This window comes from Oncorhynchus keta, chromosome 21, assembly GCF_023373465.1.
Source record: "Oncorhynchus keta strain PuntledgeMale-10-30-2019 chromosome 21, Oket_V2, whole genome shotgun sequence".
Classification (NCBI taxonomy): domain Eukaryota; kingdom Metazoa; phylum Chordata; class Actinopteri; order Salmoniformes; family Salmonidae; genus Oncorhynchus; species Oncorhynchus keta.
Window position 1 is genome coordinate 23,005,454 of NC_068441.1, and position 21,598 is coordinate 23,027,051.

The window sequence follows — 21,598 nt, forward strand, 5'->3', positions numbered from 1 at the left end:
TGAGTAAGAAGTGTGTACAGCCTGCACAAAAAAACAACTAATTAGAGCTCATGCTTTTCATGCTACTTTTTTAAAATCATCACTAGAGTCAGCCTTGGAATGTATTCAAAATCAAAACATATAGCCCAACGTTTGTATCACAACTAAAGTTACATACATAACTCTAAATTAAGCATATAGGAGTACCTGTTTCTTTATTAACGCTCAACACAGAATAGCTGCGTGTGCGAACACCCTCAAATTGTTTGGAGAAAATATCCTTTCAATTTTATTCAGCTTTGTTCAATTGTATTCTTCATACTACAAACTAATATAAAATAATGCCACGGAATGCTAAGCAAATCTTGTCTGCCAAATTAACTAGTGTAGCCCACAGCCATATGGCATAGCCAGATCATTGCCTTACATAAGGACAACTTAGTGTGCTATTCTGTTCTTCTGAAATAGACTACATTTTCTTCATATCATGTTTCTTTAGACCTGTCTAAAATAAATAATGGATTTATTGTGTTGGTGTAGAATATATTACATGGATTTATTAGACTTTTTCAAATGTAGGTGTTCCAAAGGTCTGTATTAGTGGCTTGTAGGCTGTGCCTGGAAGCCAGGAGATGCTAAATGTGTTTATGTTAATTAACTGTCAATTACCATGAGACTGGTTGTTATTGCTGATGTAATTTCATGACTGTCACAGCATTAGTACAGACGTTACAATATGTTACATGCTATTATTCTAAAAAGTCAACATAACGCCATAACTTTTACAGAAATCTTTGTGAGAAAGGCTGAGTCAGACAAACGGATACAGTATGTCATATGTGGGCTAGTTAATAACCTGTAACAAGACCTAGGCTACATGTATACGCACTAAGAACTGATATGCCTCTGGCAGAAAGCATTGAAGTGGGCACGCACTGCTTCTACCTTTGTTTGCCCTGTCTGAAGGCAGGATCATAAATCAATACTTATTCTATTTAAAAAAGATACTATTGAAATGATGTAATTGATACTGTTTTTCAACCCTTTTATTTCAAATTGTTTTGTCATTTGAGGAATGGATACAAGATCAATTTCTATTCAATCTCGAGGACAAACACTGATGAAATGTTTTCTTATCGAATGATTGATAATGAACAATAAATATAAAATTATTGTATATGTTGTGTTTTTGTTTGAAAGGTTTCAGGTGAACTTGTGTCAAATCCTTTTTGTTCCCCTTATCTGATTTATTTACCTATTCAAGTCTGTTCTTATAGCCATTAAGTGGTTTCTTATCACTGCATTGTACAGTATATGGCAGAAGTATACGAGTGGTAAATGCTGGGAATAATGAACACTGTCCAAACACACTACATGATATAAAAAGGCCAGGGTATAGCCAGTCCAATGTACTGTACTCCCAGGTAACTGATCAGACAAGATGAAGTTGGCTGTTGTGCTGTTTGCCTTAGTGACCCTTTCTGAGTGCCTTCTCAAGTAAGTACCATCATTCCTTAAATAAAATGTATAATGTATTTCATTTCTTGCACTTGCACCTTATATCGTCGTAGATTTCTGTAGGGTATTGTGTTGAGAGCAACATGAGGGGAGCTTTTAAAAATGCTGAAACAAAAGTGAAAGGAAATCATTTTTCTAACTGCAGCATCAGACCGTTTTTTAGGCTCTGTTCCTCTGAGCCACAGAGATTTCAGTAGTGTTATATTATCTGATGCTAAACTAGAGATGTCCATTCTGTGGCCCAGGATTCCTCTGATAAAGGGGAAGTCAGCCAGGCAGACTCTGGAGGAGAAGGGTCTGTATGAAGAGTACAAGAGGAAGTATCGCTACAACCCCAGAACCAAGTTTAACAGCAGGGCAGGTGGTGCCATGGTGCCCATGATCTACTATCCAGATGTGAGTGCACCTAGCTATAGCCCAGACTGTCTGGTGACTGCTTAGGCTTACTCAAGTGTCTGGCTGAAACATTCATCATATCATCTCATGAATCTCTCTCTGTCGTTCTCTCTTGACTGTCTCACACAGTCGACATACTACGGAGTCATCGCCATCGGTACTCCCCCTCAGTCGTTCAAGGTTCTCTTTGACACGGGATCTTCTGACCTGTGGGTGCCCTCTGTCCATTGCAGCAGCAGCCAGGCCTGCAGTGAGTATGGACACACATTGATGACAGGGATGCTAAGATACACAACCGTGAAACAATGAAATAATAACTAATTGTGGAACTGTATCTAAACATGACATTTTATTCTTTGATTCTTTGTTGAAAATGTTAATTTAAATCATGTCTACTCCTCTCTCCCTCCCACCCTCACCAGACAACCATGCCAGGTTCAACAATACAGCATCCTCCACATTCCAGCCCAGCTCAGAGACTTTCTCCATCCAATATGTCACTGGTTACATGACAGGGGATGTGGGATATGACACCGTAACAGTGAGAAACAGAAATATCTATTTACTTTCTCCCACATTGGTAATGTAACACTATATGTACTCTCAGTATGGCACTCACATTTCTGGACTAAATTAAATATTACCACTACCTTTTTAAAACCAAGTTTAACACAATTCAACAAAATCACAATCGCTTTTTTTTACTTTTTATTATTTTAAGCATATTTTAACACTGTCTTAAGACCTAACAAACACTTTGTAGTTGTTTAACACTGAGAAGAAAATATTTCAATTTGCTGAACTTGCCATTGGCTCAACATACTCCATGGCCATTGGCTCAACCATTGGCTCAACATACCCCAAGGCAAACATTTAGACTATATTAGTCCACACAGCTACACTGCACTTTCATGCTAAGTTTAGGACCTCACATTGAAGCTTATAGAGACTGATGTATAGAACAATCGTAAAAAAAATATCTACTTTAGTAGTTTAGTTACAAGCATCATGAAACCTCTAACGCAATAAATTCATTTGACTTGGATGAAAATCTGTTTTTTGGACCTAACTTCTTAAATATTTGGTCAAATTAAACATTTTGTGTAAAACACTCTAAAGTTTCCAAAACTGTCAAAATATTGTCTGTGAGTATAACAGAACTGATATTGCAGGCGAAACCCTGAGGAAAATCAAAACAGGAAGTGGCTTCTATTTTGAAAACTCCATATTCCATAGCCTGCCTTTGCTCCATTTAAAGGGATATCAACCAGATTCATTTTCCTATCGCTTCCTCAAGGTGTCAACAGTCTTTAGACATAGTTTCTGGCTTTTATTTTGAAAAATGAGTGAGAAAGATAACATCGCATCATTGTATGGCCGGGTGCCAGCAGTGTTTTGCTTGGCGCAACAGAGTTTGGGCAGCCATTGCCTTTCCCTTTCCTACTGAAAAAGACAGTTGCGGTTGATATATTATCGATTATATATTTTAAAAACAACCTGAGGTTTGATTATAAAAAACATTTGACATGTTTCTGTGGACATTACGGATTTACATACTATTTGGAATTTGTCTGCGTTGTCGTGACCGCTCTTTCCTGTGGATTTCTGAACATAATGCGCCAAACAAACTGAGGTATTATGGATATAAAAATAATCTTTATAGAACAAAAGGAACATTTATTGTGTAACGGGGAGTCTCGTGAGTGAAAACATCCGAAGATCATCAAAGGTAAACAATTAATTTGATTGCTTTTCTGATTTTCGTGACCAAGCTACTTGATGCAAGGTGTTCATAGTGTTTTGTCGAGCGATCGATAAACTTACACAAACGCTTGGATGACTTTCGCTGTAAAGCATATTTTCAAAATCTGACACCACAGGTGGATTAGCAAAAGGCTAAAAGGTTTTGCTATATTGCACTTGTGATTTCATGAATATAAATATTTTTAGTAATATTATTTGAATGTAATTCAGCGGTTGTTGATGACAATTATCCCGCTAAAGGGATGGGTAGCGTCAAGAAGTTAACCTGTCTCCTCCCTTCATCTACACTAATTGAAGTGGATTTATCAACGGACATCATTACAATAAGGGATCATAACCTTCACCTGGTCAGTCTATGTCATGGAAAGAGCAGGTGTTCTTAATGTTTATACACTCAGTGTATATAAAACAGGGAAATAACATTTTACTTCACTAGGCCTTTGAAATGTGTCACCACCAGCATTTTGAGAGGATGTGTGTGTGTGACTGATTTTTCCCCTCAGTTCGGTGACTTGTATGTGACACACCAGATCTTTGGCCTGAGTCTGATGGAGGATGCTTTCCTGGATAACTTAGCATGGGATGGGATTCTGGGCCTGGCCTTCCCCAACCAGCAGTCAATTAACGGAGGTACTCCTGTATTTGACAACATTTGGAAACAAGGAAAGATCCCTCAAGACCTGTTCTCCATCTATTTGACCAGGTGAGATTTCATTGGAGGAATAAGTAGACAGGGTTGGGAGGAGGAGGCGGGGACGATCTGCTGATGTTTACTAAGTCCTTCTATGTGATGAACATGTAAATTCTTCTTCTCAGCTCTGTTGATGGCAGTATGTTAATCCTGGGAGGAACTGACTCCTCCTACTTCACAGGAAACATCCAATGGATTCCCATCTCTCAACCTACTGGCTACTGGCAGATTCATGTAGACAGGTAATATTATGGACGGCTAGTGTTTGTGAGTGTATGTGTAACAGAATTGAAGGTGATAATTTTCCCACACAAGACACCAGCCAAGTTCAAACTCATTAAGGATGATAAGTCACTGGTGTTATGCCAACTTTTGTTGTTGATGACTGCAGAATAGTGATGCTCTGCTGAATGTGCTCTGCTTGTTGCAGTATTACTATCAATGGGAATACTGTGGCGTGTGCAGCGGGCTGCCAAGCTGTAGTAGACTCTGGCACCACTGAGATCCTAGGGCCTACCAGGGACATCAATAACATCAATGGCTGGGTGGGAGCCTACAGCGAAGAGGTGGGTTTCACTGGATCTCAGTCTTATGAACACAGTTTTGTAATGGATATTTGTTTTTCAGATTTCTAATAACTGAGGTGGAAATTATTTATGTTACTAATGGATGTGGCTCTGTAAAAGTTCAGGATAAAATAAAAAATAAACATTCCTCACTTCTTTACAGGGTCTTGTGAGTTGCAGTAACATAAAGCGCATGCCTGAGATTATCTTCAACATCAATGGATTCGGCTTCCCTCTCCCAGCATCAACCTATGTTTTCCCAGTAAGTATCTCTAAAATGTCGTCTAATGTTCCATTTAAGCATGTATTTGAGTGCAAAATCATACTATTTTAGTGATATTTAAAGAATCATGCCAGTTAAAATAACCACAGATGTGCCAATGCTATTACGGTAATTTAATAATTGTTGCAATGTAAGGAAATCAACAATGTTGAGAAACTTTTCCACCTGGAAGTCATACTCCCTCTCTTCTCCCTCCAGTATGGCTCCAGCTGTACTACTGGTTTTGGCACCTGGGACAATGATCAGTGGATTCTGGGTGAGGTCTTCATGAGGCAGTTCTACACTGTCTTCAACAGAGAACAGAACTCTGTGGGTTTGGCCCAGGCTAAAAAGAGTCCAGAGTCAGACTGACACTGACAACCCTGCTGGTGCCCTGACACCATACCCGTCTGAAAATAATCTCCACTACTATGCAATTGTTCCAATTATGCAAATAAAACAAAGTTAACCTGTATCCGATTAATGATTGATTAAGTCTATTATGCTGTTTTTCAAATGTGTTGTCTGTTTGACACTTGAAATGGATTTTCATTCAGATTAACCAGATTGTTTATTGTCCCATCCTCCTTATAAACTTGAGTGTTCTCCTCTGGTGTCAGACTGTATGTTCAGCTCAATAATTCACAATGCTGCCCACCAGATGGCATAACAACCCCTAGACTCAAATAGACACTATATATTTTGCTATTCATTTAATTGAGTCAGGAGGGGCCTTACAGAGAAAGGATGAGTCATCCTCTTTGAATTCAGTCCACACACACACACACACACACACACACACAACCACATGCCAATCATTCATCATCAGCAGCCACTGACTGGCATTAACCACGTCATCCTAGATGGATTCAGGTCGTTTTTACATTTCCTCTGCAGATCAAACGGTTCTAATTATAAACTATGCTTGAATATCTACAAGATAGAAATGTATAATTTTTACCACTATATGTGACAATAATACATATTGTACAGTATGTTACAGCAAGGCCATAGACCTCTTGCAGTGAAAAGATCATGCATTCATTAATGTGCAGTAATCTCAGCATCTATCCACTATAAACCCTGTATGATCCAGTCCTTTTTACAGAGAGGGGGATACCAATGTATTGTTGTTCATTCAGAACATCTGCTGCTTTAAATCACCCAGTTTAATCGTACTTGTCACTTCATTACAAAAACCTGGATGGTTTTGCTGCACCTCAGATAAGACATCTGAGGTGACTGAATCAGGGATTGCATCCCAATGGCACCCTATTCCCTGGCCAGAGCCCTATGGACCCTGGTCCAAAGTAGTGTACTATATAAGGAATAGGGTGCCATTTGGGACGCACAGGGTTTTTGAACATCCCTCTCCAGTACTCTTGATCAATCTAGTAGAAGTCTTCATTTACACTTTCTTCTGCAGAGATTGACACTTCATTCATAATGACATTGAATACAGTAGTTCAGATTGGTGATAAACACAAATGCACACAGAAACACACGGTCCTTCCTTCAGTCTACCTGTTATTGAGTTACCTGTAAATGACATATGGGACGTGATGGTGTGCACATAGGAAGAATAAAGAGCTTGCATCAAACAGTGCCTGAAGAAAGTAAATGGACAGATGAGTGCAATACACACTGCTTCCCGATCAAGCTGAGTTTCCACCTCAGTGATCTGTGAGCTCTAGCATTTCATCCCCCAGTGACCACAGTGCATGTCATTAGGGTATTATAGAAACAGAAGACAGTGGAGTGGCATGCCATTTGGCTCAGCAAAGCCTGATATTCAGGCTCACATCACAGAGGAACAGAAAACACAAAATCGCAAGGAGTGCTGTTATGAAGCATCAATTCAGATATTGAGATGTTTCAACTTCCTGTTATGTGTGTCTTGAGTGCCCCTTTCCTAGAAAACACAGCATCATCACACTTCTTGTCTTGTATCTTTATAAGGTTGTGAATACAGTTGACAGCTACAGGTACAGTGGATGAACAGGAAGACATTTGAGAGCATAGGAGAGAGATTCTGACAAAAGACTGTCATTACAGATTAATGCATTTGTACTTGACCCATCAATATGCAGTGAGTTGAGACATTGAAGTATTCTTAATATAGTAAGTAACAGAGATGTACAGTAGGTAAACCCAGAACATCACGAGAAATGACTACAACAAAGACACAATACTTTTACATATAGATACAAATAACAATTACTCAGCTGATTCCCTTTTTGAGTATCATAGGAGACTACGCACGTTACTCTTTGCATATTTGAAGTAATTCATTGCTTGGTCCAAAATGATACATTTTCTTCACCTGGAAAAAATGATAAGTCTTTAAAACAGAAGAGCCAGAGGTCTACCAGAAATGACCATGTCAATCATAAAATGCCAGAAAATTGTCCAATTTAAGGGTCTTCAAAGCATAACAAGAGAATGGGTTAAGATAATATTCTCATATAACATTATCTGGCTAGTATGCAAAAACTCACCCACAGTATCTTGCAACATATTTACATAATTATTAATACTGTAGAGATACATAATATTAAACATCTGATTAATATATAGTATGTGATAGTTGGATAATGTGTAGTACGCATACACATGAAACTATATGACCCTGAGTAGGCTGAATGGATAGCATAACAAAGTATTCTCTGAAAATGTTAGTGGCACATATTTTGTTATTTGTGTTCAGTAACTGCTTTACTGTGAGTTAATAAAGTGCCTTTCAGCTTATACTATAGGTTTGAGTACATGGTCACAAGAGGTGGGAGTCTGTCTTCAAAGAGGTCCCTCTAAAACAGCACCGCAGTTAGTGCCTCCATCAAGGTACTTCAATTACAATGGCACCTGATTTCAAGTTAAGAGGGACAGAGATACTCAGGTTGAAAAGCTGTCAGTCAAGGTCATATCTAATGAAGCACGTTAAGAAACCCCCATAGCCTACAACTGGGTGACTGAGCAGAGCTACATCATAAGGTTCAGCTTCAAAACAAGCGCTCAAACCACCTTGATAAACAGATGGGTAAAATTAACATCTGACTGTTTGTTGACCATTTTTCCAGAGCTCATCTTGCTGGCATAATATCAATGACCTTTGTATTATACCACCTACATCCGTCCTTAATCTTCTAGATGCAGTTGTGTCTGTTTAGCAATACAAGTAAATGACAGGATGACACAGTATCTGTTGTTCCAGTGCTAGAGTTGTGTTTACATCCAATGCTCAGCTGTGGCAGGGGCGCTAAGTGGGCTAGCATATTAGCTGTACTACTGGCTGCTATTTCTGACCGTGTTTTTGAGACGATCGCCCAGTAGGCATTTGTCCGTTTGGTTAGGGACTTGAACCCATAACCAGAAGTACTCAGTGGATTGTCACAACAACTCCCTTTGGTAGGACTGGGCTTGGCTGCTAACAAATATCCTTTCTGTCCCAGGCACACACTGTCCCACCAGCATTCCCCACCTTATAGTGATTAAGTGACAGAAACTATTCTTAGCCTGGTGATCCAGGCTTCACAGCAGCACAGATGTATTGGAGCAATGTTGTGTCTATTGCATTAAATAGATTTTAATGCTGCTTCTATTGGTTATATGAATTCAGCTACAACTCGTAATGTTTTTGTGCCCCCTATCACTGGAAAGCATTAACAATATTGGTATTTTAAAACATAGAAGCATTTGATGAACACAGATTGCTACAGAATAAATTAGTGAGAATGAATCCTCATTTGGTTGAAAGTTCTTGTCTTATAAAAAAGACAAGATAGTGTAATACCACTACGTAAAGCTATTTGCCCTACTGAACTGATGCATATGGGAAGTGGACAGTCTCTTTCTGCTTAATAATCAAGTCACAGTCCGACTGAGGCAGCTGAGTCGCCCATCCTCCCCCCTCCCCCAAATGTTTTGATGTGAAAGATCTTCTAGTCGAAGCGAAACACCCTCTCACACCACAATAGGGGTGTCCGAGCACACAGAGCTCAGAGACTCCACATCTGACTTTCTTCTCTGTCCCTGCTTTCCTCTGTCCTCCTCCTGCCACTCCTCCTCCTCCTCCCCACATGGGCTCAGTCGCCCATTCTGCTCGATCAGGCCCTTTGGGTCCGGGAAGGCCACATGCCTGTTGAAGGGAGGCTTATCGAAGGCCCCCCCTCCTCCTCCTCCACCTCCCTCTGGGCCTGTGTCCTCATGGGTGGGAGAAACACTGACAGTGGAGGAGTGGAGGCTGTCCCCCAGAGCCCTCTTGTCCAGGCCCTGGCTTGAGCAGCAGAAGCAGCGGCAGGGTGTGAGGTAGAGGTAGATGAGCACCATCACCACACTGGCCAGACAGCCCACCAGCGTGGTGTAAGCAGTCTTCATGCCCTCATGTCCTCCAGCCTGAGTGGTGTTGTGCACCTCCACAGTCACATACAGAGTCTCATTGAGGGAGTCCCCCACTGCGTAACAGGTGTAGACCCCAGAGTCCTCTAGCGTGAGGGGGCCGATCTGCAGACTGCCGTCGTTGAGGACCCGAGCACTTTGGTTCCCAGAGGACACCTGTACATTGCCGGGCAAGACCCAGCTCTTCAGCACATCCCTCTGCCTGGTGTCACAGCCCAGGTTTAAAATCTGCTCTAGATAGGCCTCCTCGCCTATGATGGTCACAGCGCTGCAATTTAGATGGACCTTGTTAAGCTCCAAGGTAAGCACCTTCTCCTTCTGCGTGCCTGGGAGTAGACAGGTGTGGTCGTTCCTGAAGTCAGTGGCGGAGCTGAGCTCCTGGAGGTGCCAGCGGGCCAGCATGCTGTACAGCTCACAGCTGCAGGGCAGCGGATTGTTGTGGAAGTAAAGACCGTTCTTGATCCAGGCAGGCAGGACCTGGAGCTCCTGTATGGGCAGGAGTTTAACCCGGTTGGTGGACACATCCAGTAGTGTGAGCTTCTCAAGCCGGTTCCTCTCCTTAACCAGCTCCAAGGGGAAGCGTTTCACCTGGTTCTGGCTGAGGTAGAGCTTCTGCAGGCTATTGAGGCCCGAGAAGGCGGTGCGGTCGATCTGGGAGATGTGGTTGTTGTAAAGCAGCAGCACCTCCAGGTGCTCCAGCGGCTCGAAAATGAACTCTTCCAGAATTTTCAGGCCGTTTGAGGACAGATCCAGGTAACGCAGCCATGTGACGTACAGAAAAGCCTCAGAAGAGAGAAAGGTGAGGCCGTTGTGGCTGAGCAGGAGACTGTGCAGCTTGCTGAGCTTGACCGGGGTCCAGTCAGCTTTCAGTTTACTGATTTGGTTGAAGCTAAGGTCCAGCACAGCGGTGTAGCGAGGCAGAGCCATGGGGATTCCGGTCAGGTTCATCTTGGAGCAGCTGACGATGTTGCTAGCACACAAACAGGTTTTGTGGCAGGTGATAGGTTTGGAGCTGGTCATTGCTCCTGGAGGCAGTAGGAGAGTCAGGACCAGAAGGGCAAAGAGCCCCTTAATAGACACTCCTGCTATGGCACAACCAGAGAGTAGCCCATCCACCATGTTTGGTGCAAGCATGGTGGAAGATGTTGGATGTATTTTTTGATAGGGAATCTTTGTTTTCAAAATGCAGCATTTAGGCTGCATATGACATACACCGCCAAACGACCATGTGCTGAAATAAAGTATTGTAATGTTATTCATCACATCTTTTATGGGAGGTCAGCAGCACATTGTTTACACTCACCTTGATATTTGTAGTGTCCCCTGGCAAAAATTATGCCAACACCTAGCTATAACATTAACAACCATATGACTTGATCATAACTCACACATGTGGGCTGTCAAGCAGAGTAGATGCACTACAAACAGTAATGTAATTTACCCATACACACTTGGTACACTTACCTGGGTGCATTGCACCACAGGACATCTACAATTATTCCCATCATGAGTTGAACTTCATGCATCTCTGTACAAATCCGTCCTTCATCTCCATGCTTGTTTCATTCACTAACACATGTTAAACATTGGACACGCTGCCTACAGCCTACACATCTCGCCACATCAGTCACAGAAAGCACTGCATAATGTACAATAGTCTATGGCTACATAAAAAAAGCTGAGTACTTTTTTATCTGCTGATGCCACATTCTGACTCAATAAGATACATTTACAAACTTGCATATTTAAGATAATAAATTAAACATTGTTTCATTTTCAAAAACCTATAGAAACCTTCACAACATCCAGAAGAACACTGCGTATACACAAGCTTTATTTTACCTTGTGCTCCTTCTCAAGGCGTAAACTGAAGAAGATCAAAGGCGATATTGAGAAATGTCGCAGGTTGAACAGCAAATGGATCCACGACGTCGATGCAAAATAGTAGCCTATCAATAGGCTATAATTCATATAAACAAAGCGAATTCGGAAGTGCTTCTAGCAGAGTAGACCACAGCGGAATGATGTCAAGCTTTCTATGCCGTAACAAAGAGAGAGACGCAACAGCCTTCTGATTGATTACTGGGAGGGCGCTCACGAGATGCGCTATAACAAACACAGCACCGACCTCGAGCCAAGTCCATTAGTTTTCAACCCAGTATCCCAATGCAACAGTTTTACGGATTATTATCATGGAAGGTAGAAAAAAACGATTAAATAGGGAATACAGATTAGGAGAAAGGGGTTTTAAGGGGTAGCCTATTTATTTTAGTTACTAGGTTATTTTCTTTTCTGTAGGTCTAATAACATGTGAAAACTTTACACAGGTGTATGTTAATGTGGCCCGTTGTATAATTCAGCCTATTTTGGTTTCTTCATTTCGAAAATAGGTCATACAATATGATGTGAAAAAAGGAAAATGCCACCTGAATCAAAGTGATGAGTTACCCGGAGCTACCCTTTAGTCTAGTCTAGACTAAACACAGCCACCACATTTCATATTTCACATTTTCTCCCTCACATTTTCCCTTTCTCCCTTCTCCCTTCTCCCTTCTCCTTTTTTTATATGTCTGGTTGCTGTATGGATGTGAGAATCTTATATTTCCATGAATTAATGTCATTATAGTGTTGTTCTATTGCTAACAGTGAAGGCTTCCGTGTTCAACCGTGGTAGATGAGTTGTCTTCATTATAACTGAGGAGGAGCGTTAATAAGAGGATTGTGCTGTTCAGTTCAAAGCCTGAAGGACAATTACTGTCATATCTGTCCACAGACCAGTGCTAATTTGATCATCAAATGGGGCCTTTTCACATTCTGTGCAGTTTCTAGACAGAAAGGGTCCTTGGAGGAGGTTTATCTTATCCCCGTTGTGCAGTGGAGGACATGACAGTTTGTCCTTCTCAGTGAAGAACACCTCAAATATAGTCACATGTGCTTCCATTGAGAGATGAGACCTCACTGTCTGTATAGGAGCTGGCAAGAAGCATCATGATCCGTTTGAACTGTAGATGCTCCTTATCAGAGTGTGTGATGTGCATATTAATATGTGTTGGTGGATCAATATGTTGACTTAGGATTGTAAGGAGTGGAATGTTGCATACAGAGGAATTATGAGATTCTTCATTGATTATCAGATGCAGAAATGTGTGACCTTACTGAACAGCCCTGGTTTAGATTGCATGCAGGTGGCACACTAAGTAGCATTATCCTTTACATTGCCCTGACTTTGATCATTTATACCGTAGTGGGGATTTTTTGTTTCATCTTGCTGGTGAGAAAGGTCTCACTTGAGATGAGTTGACCCCACCTCTCTGTTAACTCTCAGATCACATGGCACAAAAGATGTCACTTGAGCTTTCAGAGTGAAGAATGATGGGAACCATCTACAGGGCTGGTTGCCATGGAAGCCAAGGTCAGTGACAGGTTTCTGCTGCAGAGGCATTGAGGAGGGAGAGCAGAAAAGTGTGTGTCACAGGGTGACAGATTCTAGAGTCTGGGTTGAGCAGGCAGATGGAAGCAGAGGCAGACAACAAAAAGGATCGTTTTCCACATTTATTTTCACAAGGCATGGTTTTCAATAGTCACTGTTTCAGTAATCAAGTTTCAACACATTCTCAATTCGTTTTCACAATACAGTTAAAATGCTTCATTCTTCATTTCCATTTGAATTAACTCCATCTTTTAATTAACTCCATCTTTTATCAGACTTAGTCATACAGTACAGCATAAAGTCGATTTGCCATGTCCACTCATCGATCATTTCAGCCTTAAAGGTCCAGTGTAGTAAAAAATGTGATATTCCTGTGATTTATATTTATTTCCACACTATGAGGCTGGAATTGTGAAAACGATGATAATGTGCTTCTAGTGTAAGAGCTGTTTGAAAAGACCACCTGTTTTGGTGGGATGGAGTTTAGGCGTGTCTGGTGACATCACCAGGTGGTAAATAAGTTAATAGACCAATAAGAAAGAAAGTTAAAAGCCTACCTGCCAATAGCAGCTAGTTTTCAGTTTTCCATCTCTACTCAGACCATTCCCAGACAGTCCTAGCAAAATTATTGGTTGAGAAATGTCTCTTTGCTAAGAAGTTATTTTTGTTTTTGTTTTTGTTTCTTTTTGAAACAATCACAGTAAGGTACTTCATTGTTACCCAGAAATGATCTGACATTGAGATAAAAATGCCTGCATTGGACCTTTAAGCTCTGTTGCAACAACGCTCCACCATGCCTTTGGACTGCTTCCTGTGGCCGGCAGTCTGGAGCACAAAAACAGGGGGGTTTAAATACGCAATTCAAAATCACATGATACATTAATCCTCCAATAGGAATACTTGATTGTTACATATGCAAAATAGTCACACCAATGACGTGTGTGTGTGTGTGTGTGTGTGTGTGTGTGTGTGTGTGTGTGTGTGTGTGTGTGTGTGTGTGTGTGTGTGTGTGTGTGTGTGTGTGTTATTGATTGTTAAGGGGGAGTATAATGACAATAATCATGAGGAAATTAAAATTGTCAGGCAGCTGCATAACTCCATGGCCTTTAATCAAAAGCTTCCCCATTTCCACTCACACACTCCATGTAGATGGTTGAGATTAAATTACATGGACAGTATTGACAAAACATGATGAAACCTGAAGTAAATACATGAAGGATACATGAAAGGTTTGACATGTTTAATATCTAGCATACTTCTCAGTTCTGTTTGAAACAACGGCGTGACAAAGAACCAGGGTGAGGTCAGGATCAGGGATCAGGTCATTGGATGAAGTCATCCCTACAGTATGTGTTGTGAAACAAAAGGAATGCTAAGCTCTCGCGTTCCATTCTCAGTCCACTAGCAACTGTTGGATAAGAACAGAGCACCCTCCCACTCCCAGTCGCATACCTTTTTTGGGGTGTAGGGGTGGGCTGGGGTGGGGAGGTATCCTAAAATAGACCATGGCGCTTCTTCTTCCGCCTTCCTTGTGTTCGAAACACATGTACATTTGTGTATGTGTGTGAATGCATGACACAGATGGAAAGAGAGCAACCCTGGTGCTTACTCCCTCCCTCCCTCTACAGGAGGCTTGGTTCCTTATCTCCTTTCACACATTACAGTTTGCACCACATTACATCCACATATGACTCATGTATTCTGGGATACGTTCTTAATGAGGAGTGTATTTCAGTCATATTGGAAGTAGAGTAGTTGTCCTTGTATATCCCACTGACATAGCTATGGTCACTATGGACCACCTCAGTTAGGGTGTCTGTCTCTGCTCTTGAGTGAAGATTGTGGGTAGGTTAGTGTGTTACGACAGACATACTCTGCAAGGCCAGTGGTTCCCTCTGCTCTCACTGAACCCTCAGAGTGGAGTGAGGTAAGACAGAGGAGGTAGTGACCCATTTCACTTCCTCTCTGCCAAGCACCTGTGCTTACACAAATCCTGACCTTGGTAATATCAGGTTCTATCTGTGCAAAGCATAGTTCTGAGATATTGAGCATCAATATTTTCACATCCCAGATCTCAGAGCTATTTTGTAGTGAATTCTTCTTTCATAACACATTAGGGTGCTCACCTTAAATGTACCAAAAGTGAAGAGTAACAAAATCCTGAGACATTTGTAAATCAGTTTTTTTAGGGGTGGTGCAGTCACAGATTGAACCGCATGGCTCTGAAATAGATGCTTTAAAGGAGTCAATGGAATGCAGAGAGTTCCGTTGCCCAGATTGGGGAACATTAAACAAATCTGTCCTACAAAGTGGATATTCGTCAATTTGTCATGATTTATGTGTTGTAACAGGCCCACGATGTGATTACTTAAGTCCGATTTGGATATATTTGGCTGTTTTGCTGCATAACATTTATAAGTTGTCCCCTTTCAGGTTTAGAAGAAGTAACTGCTAAACGCTAGATCCCATTCACATAAACTGGATAGCATAGCTAGCATAAAGAAAATAGTGGTGGTAGTCAAAGTCGTTTTTAACTGTAATGCAGTTGATTAGTGATGATGACATAGACATTGGGGTTGACATCAATACAAGCATTACTCCAATACTTCAACATAGTGTGAAACACACATATAAACAATAGTTTAATGTAGGCTATTTTTTCTGAGGGAAAACGAGGAGATTCAGAATCTTTCCCCAAGGCCCTTTCCCCCATGTGTTTCCATGGCAATTCAATTGTTTTGGTCAAGTTCGATTGACCACTTTACCGCATCTACATGTATGTCAATCTGGCTTCAGCACAAGAGGTTCTACCTGACACTTCTGAATTAGACATGTTCAGTTTTTAAGAAAACTGTAGCTATTTGAATAAATGATAGAATAACACTATTTAACGAGATAGAGTCATAGTACATCATCAACTACATTAACTAAAGTCTGCAGCTCGGCGGAATTCTAATTAGCATAATACAAAAAATCCCCATAAAAGTCTGTCTGTTTAAGATAGAGATTTCTTATTTTTTTGCATTCCACCCTTCCACATTTGCAGTGAAAGGTTCTCAGCGGTTCTCACAAAAACGTCTGTAGCAAGTTGGCCTACAAAACATGACACCTCTATGGAAAAAAGAGACTCGCACGTTTTGTTCTATGACCGCCACAAGGGTCACGGGACTCATCTGAAGTTGGCACTGCAGATCTGCCAACTTCTGTCTGTAGCGTTCGATCAGTTTGGGCTACATACAAATATGACCCCTCTATAGAAAGGTGAGTCTCTCACGAATACGTACATGTTGGCCTCACAAGACTTGTCTGAAGGTAATGGAAGTACATACAGTTGAAGTTGGAAGTTTACATATACTTACGTTGGAGTCATTAAATCAAATTTTTCTACCACTCCACAAATTTCTTGTTAACAGACTATAGTTTTGACAGTGTCGGGTAGGACATCTGCTTTGTGCATGACACATGTCATTTTTCCAACAATTGTTTACAGACACATTATTTCACTTATCATTCACTGTATCACAATTCCAGTGGGTCAGAAGTTTACATACACTAAGTTGACTGTGCCTTTAAACAGCTTGGAGAATTACAGAAAATTATGTCATGGCTTTAGAAGCTTCTGATAGGCTAATTGACACAATTTGAGTCAATTGGAGGTGTACCTGTGGATGTATTTCAAGGCCTACCTTCAAACTCAGTGCCTCTTTGCTTGACGTCATGGGAAAATCAAAAGAAATCAGCTAAGACCTCAGAAAATAAATTGTAGAGCTCCACAAGTATTGGAGAGGCCATCACAAAGCCCTTACCTCAATCCCATAGAAGATTTGTGGGCAGAACTGAAAAAGCATGTGCTAGCAAGGAGGCCTACAAACCTGACTCAGTTGCACCAGCTCTGTCAGGAGGAATGGGCCAACATTCACTCAACTTTATGTGGGAAGCTGGTGGAAGGCTACCCAAAAATGTTTACCCATGTTAAACAATTTAAAGGCAATGCTGCCAAATACTAATTGAGTGTATGTAAACTTCTCACCCACTGGGAATGTGTTGAAAGAAATAAAAGCTGAAATAAATCATTCTCTCTACTATTATTCTGACTTTTCACATTCTTGAAATAAAGTGGTGATCCTAACTGACCTAAAACAGGTCATCTTTACCAGGATTAAATGTCAGGAATTGTGAAAAACTAAGTTTAAATGTATTTGGCTAAGGTGTATGTAAACTTCAGACTTAAACTGCATGAAAGTAGTTTAGTGCCTAAAATAAGGTGTAAAATAGGTTAGACAGGGCTTAGACTCTAGAGGGGAAATGTATTATGATCATCAGACAAATTACTGTCATCCCTGAACAACGATGTGACAACATAATTTATTAAAACATTTATGACAGTGTTGTTTTTTGCTTGCGTGCCAATATTGCTGGCTAGACTAGCCTAGACCATACTTAGAGGGAGATGGCAAAGACTGGTTCTGATTGGTCGGGCTGTATTTGTTCAGGCTTGTGATTGGATTGCAGATAGAACCTTTTAGCGCCAAGTTTAAACAGATTTATGGAGATAGACTTTTGAAAAAAGAAATGACTAGAAAGTTCTAACTCACAGACATGAAAACCACCTAAAATAAAGATACACTATGACTAACTCATTTATTTTACAAATATTTCAGATAGAACCATATAGTCCAAAGGTCTCGAAATATAGAATATATTGCAACTGAATCTGCAACTAGAATTTTGCTAGAGATATTCCCCCTGGAGTAATGTTGTTGTTTTTTGTTTGATGAATATTGTTTTTTCTCTGTTGTTTAATTTTGCTTTGCATGTGTTTGAATGCCCACATTGTGTATACCCAGTGGGCAAAAACATATTGAATCGATATTGTTTCCACATCATTTCAACAACAAAAATGTAATGTGATGACATTGAATCAACATGGAAAACTGCTTGGATTTTTCTTTAAAGTCATCAACGTAAAGGAATTTAGTCTTTTTTTCACCCAGCTTTTAACCTATTCCAATCACATGGTGAAATGTTTTGTTGATTTCAGGTTGAATTCACGTTAGTTGACAACCCAACCAAATGTAAATAAAAACTAGATGTTGATGTGACATCTGTGCCCAGTGGGTACTTTGTGAGTCTTCACATGTGGGAGGTACAGTGGGGCAAAAAAGTATTTAGTCAGCCACCAATTGTGCAAGTTCTCCCACTTAAAACGATGAGAGAGGCCTGTAATTTTCATCATAGGTACACTTCAATTATGACAGACAAAATGATTAAAAAAATCCAGAAAATCACATTGTAGGATTTTTTATGAATTTATTTGCAAATTATGGTGGAAAATAATTATTTGGTCACCTACAAACAAGCAAGATTTCTGGCTCTCACAGACCTGTAACTTCTTCTTTAAGAGGCTCCTCTGTCCTCCACTCGTTACCTGCATTAATGGCACCTGTTTGAACTTGTTATCAGTATAAAAGACACCTGTCCACAACCTCAAACAGTCACACTCCAAACTCCACTATGGCCAAGACCAAAGAACTGTCAAAGGACACCAGAAACAAAATGGTAGACCTGCACCCGGCTGGGGAGACTGAAGCTGCAATAGGTAAGCAGCTTGGTTTGAAGAAATCGACTATGGGAGCAATTATTAGGAAATGGAAGACATACAAGACCACTGATAATCTCCCTCGATCTGGGGCTTCACGCAAGATCTCACCCCGTGGGGTCAAAATGATCACAAGAACGGTGAGCAAAAATCCCAGAACCACACGGGGGGACCTAGTGAATGACCTGCAGAGAGCTGGGACCAAAGTAACAAAGCCTACCATCAGTAACACACTACGCCGCCAGGGACTCAAATCCTGCAGTGCCAGACGTGTCCCCCTGCTTAAGCCAATACATGTCCAGGCCCGTCTGAAGTTTGCTAGAGAGCATTTGGATGATCCAGAAGGAGATTGGGAGAATGTCATATGGTCAGATGAAACCAAAATATAACTTTTTGGTAAAAACTCAACTTGTCATGTTTGGAGGACAAAGAATGCTGAGTTGCATCCAAAGAACACCATACCTACTGTGAAGCATGGGGGTGGAAACATCATGCTTTGGGGCTGTTTTTCTGCAAAGGGACCAGGACGACTGATCCGTGTAAAGGAAAGAATGAATGGGGCCATGTATCGTGAGATTTTGAGTGAAAACCTCCTTCCATCAGCAAGGGCATTGAAGATGAAACGTGGCTGGGTCTTTCAGCATGACAATGATCCCAAACACACCGCCCGGGCAACGAAGGAGTGGCTTCGTAAGAAGCATTTCAAGGTCCTGGAGTGGCCTAGCCAGTCTCCAGATCTCAACCCCATAGAAAATCTTTGGAGGGAGTTGAAAGTCTGTGTTGCCCAGCAACAGCCCCAAAACATCACTGCTCTAGAGGAGATCTGCATGGAGGAATGGGCCAAAATACCAGCAACAGTGTGTGAAAACCTTGTGAAGACTTACAGAAAACGTTTGACCTCTGTCATTGCCAACAAAGGGTATATAACAAAGTATTGAGATAAACTTTTGTTATTGACCAAATACTTAATTTCCACCATAATTTGCAAATAAATTCATTACAAATCCTACAATGTGATTTTCTGGATATATTTTTTTGCCATTTTGTCTGTCATAGTTGAAGTGTACCTATGATGAAAATTACAGCCCTCTGTCATCTTTTTAAGTGGGAGAACTTGCACAATTGGTGGCTAACTAAAAACTTTTTTGCCCCAATGTATATGTGTGTTTATTACAAACTGTTCTGAGCTCAAGGAGGAATGATTGGTCACCCTCACTCACATTACACAAGGACCGCATTGCATTGTGGGAAGGAGGAGTGCCACATTGATTGTTCAGTAAATTTAAAAGGAAGGGTTAGGTCACTCTGGTTTTACAAGTCTATGCAGTAGCCTCTCTTCTCACAGAGCTTTATGAGAGCACACATCTGATTACGGCAGATACTGTAAAAGGTTTACAGCCTACTCCTCTCTCATTGCTGTCTAATACGTGCAGTGTATCAATTTTACATGAAACCCTGACCTTGCCCATCCCATTACTGCGATACAACCCGGGTGCAGCTGCAGCTCCCTGGATGAAACTGTAAGATGTATGGCTCCTCTAATAGCAGTAATTAACTCTGACTGACTGTCAGAGTAATAGTAGGACCAGAGACCGGGACACAAAATGACCTTCTCTCTTTCCGTCTCACAGTCACATGGCAGTCACAATACATTGAGTTATTGTACTGATAACAGTCATTAACTGGATGACAAGGGAAAGGTAAATCTATCAATAACCTCTGGGACCCCTAGGAACCTCTATGCTGCGAATGACATGTTCTTAACCGGTTAATTAAACACAATACATTTGAATAAAACCACATTAAAGCTATGTAGAAAGAATGCGATTGGGCGTCAGATTGAACATCAGTCGGCTAGTTAAGGATTCTGTGACCAAGGCTGTTGTTTGGAGCCACAGCGTTACCCTGGTAATGAAACACACCTCTTACTGTCACACCTCTTACTGTCTCCTGACCCCTCCTGTCTCAGCCTCCAGTATTTATGCTGCAGTAGTTTGTGTGTCGGGGGGCTAGGGTCAGTTAGGGTTATATCTGGAGTACTGCTCCTGTCCTATCGGGTGTCCTGTGTGAATTTAAGTGTGCTCTCTCTAATTCTCTCCTTCTTTCTCTCTCTCTCTCGGAGGACCTGAGCCCTAGGACCATGCCTCAGGACTAACTGGCATGATCACTCTTTGCTGTCCCCAGTCCACCTGGCCGTGCTGCTGCTCCAGTTTCAACTGTTCTGCCTGTGATTATTATTATTTGACCATGCTGGTCATTTATGAACATTTGAACATCTTGGCCATGTTCTGTTATAATCTCCACCCGGCACAGCCAGAAGAGGACTGGCCACCCCATATAGCCTGGTTCCTCTCTAGGTTTCTTCCTAGGTTTTGGCCTTTCAAGGGTTTTTTTCCTAGCCACCGTGCTTCTACACCTGCATTGCTTGACAACAGTCAGTCACCCAATGGGACATGGGGGTGCGTTATTTTGGAGGGATATAAGGTGTGTCAGGTAGGGGTGTCAGAGTGTTGACCCTGTCCTGTGGTTTGTATTGGCAGCAGCATGGCAGAGGGAGGGGCGCACAAGTCACAGGAGTCCTGGAGTCCTGATGAATGAGGCTGGCTGGGTTGGTGGCGGTGATGGAGGGCAGGTGAGCAGGGAAATGCATCTCCCTGCCCAGTACTCCCATCAGCCAAATGAGAAGTCTGAGAACACTGCTCTGCTGCTAACACTCATCATTGTTCAAGGGTATCAAGGTGTTTTAGCAGGTTTTAGGTACTATTTTAGATGTACAGTGCCATGTGAAAGTATTCGCCCCCTTGGCATTTTTCCTATTTTGTTTTCTTACAACCTGGAATTAAAATAGATTTTTGGGGGGTTTGTATCATTTGATTTACACAACATGCCTACGACTTTGAAGATACAAAATATTTTTTATTGTGAAACAAACAAGAAATAAGACAAAAAACTGAAAACTTGAGTGTGCATAACTACTCCCCCCCAAAGTCAATACTTT

The 21,598-nt window shown here is 41.3% G+C and overlaps 2 protein-coding genes across 2 annotated transcripts; one reads left to right on the forward strand and one right to left on the reverse strand.

Annotated features, from left to right (window-relative positions):
* The first annotated feature begins 1,310 nt into the window (after nucleotides 1-1,310).
* Nucleotides 1,311-5,790, forward strand: LOC118400291 (pepsin A). Its single transcript, XM_035796985.2, has 9 exons — nucleotides 1,311-1,476; nucleotides 1,743-1,893; nucleotides 2,023-2,143; nucleotides 2,316-2,434; nucleotides 4,161-4,360; nucleotides 4,474-4,590; nucleotides 4,779-4,914; nucleotides 5,078-5,176; nucleotides 5,396-5,790. The coding sequence occupies exons 1-9, from the start codon at nucleotides 1,421-1,423 to the stop codon at nucleotides 5,546-5,548; spliced, it is 1,152 nt and encodes a 383-aa protein (XP_035652878.1). The 5' UTR covers nucleotides 1,311-1,420; the 3' UTR covers nucleotides 5,549-5,790.
* LOC118400290 (amphoterin-induced protein 1-like) lies at nucleotides 5,540-11,717 on the reverse strand. Its single transcript, XM_035796983.2, has 2 exons — nucleotides 11,414-11,717; nucleotides 5,540-10,802 (listed from the first exon to the last, which is right to left on the reverse strand). Exon 2 carries the CDS (start codon nucleotides 10,772-10,774, stop codon nucleotides 9,137-9,139), a length of 1,638 nt encoding a protein of 545 aa, XP_035652876.1. The 5' UTR covers nucleotides 10,775-10,802; nucleotides 11,414-11,717; the 3' UTR covers nucleotides 5,540-9,136.
* Nucleotides 11,718-21,598: the final 9,881 nt, after the last annotated feature.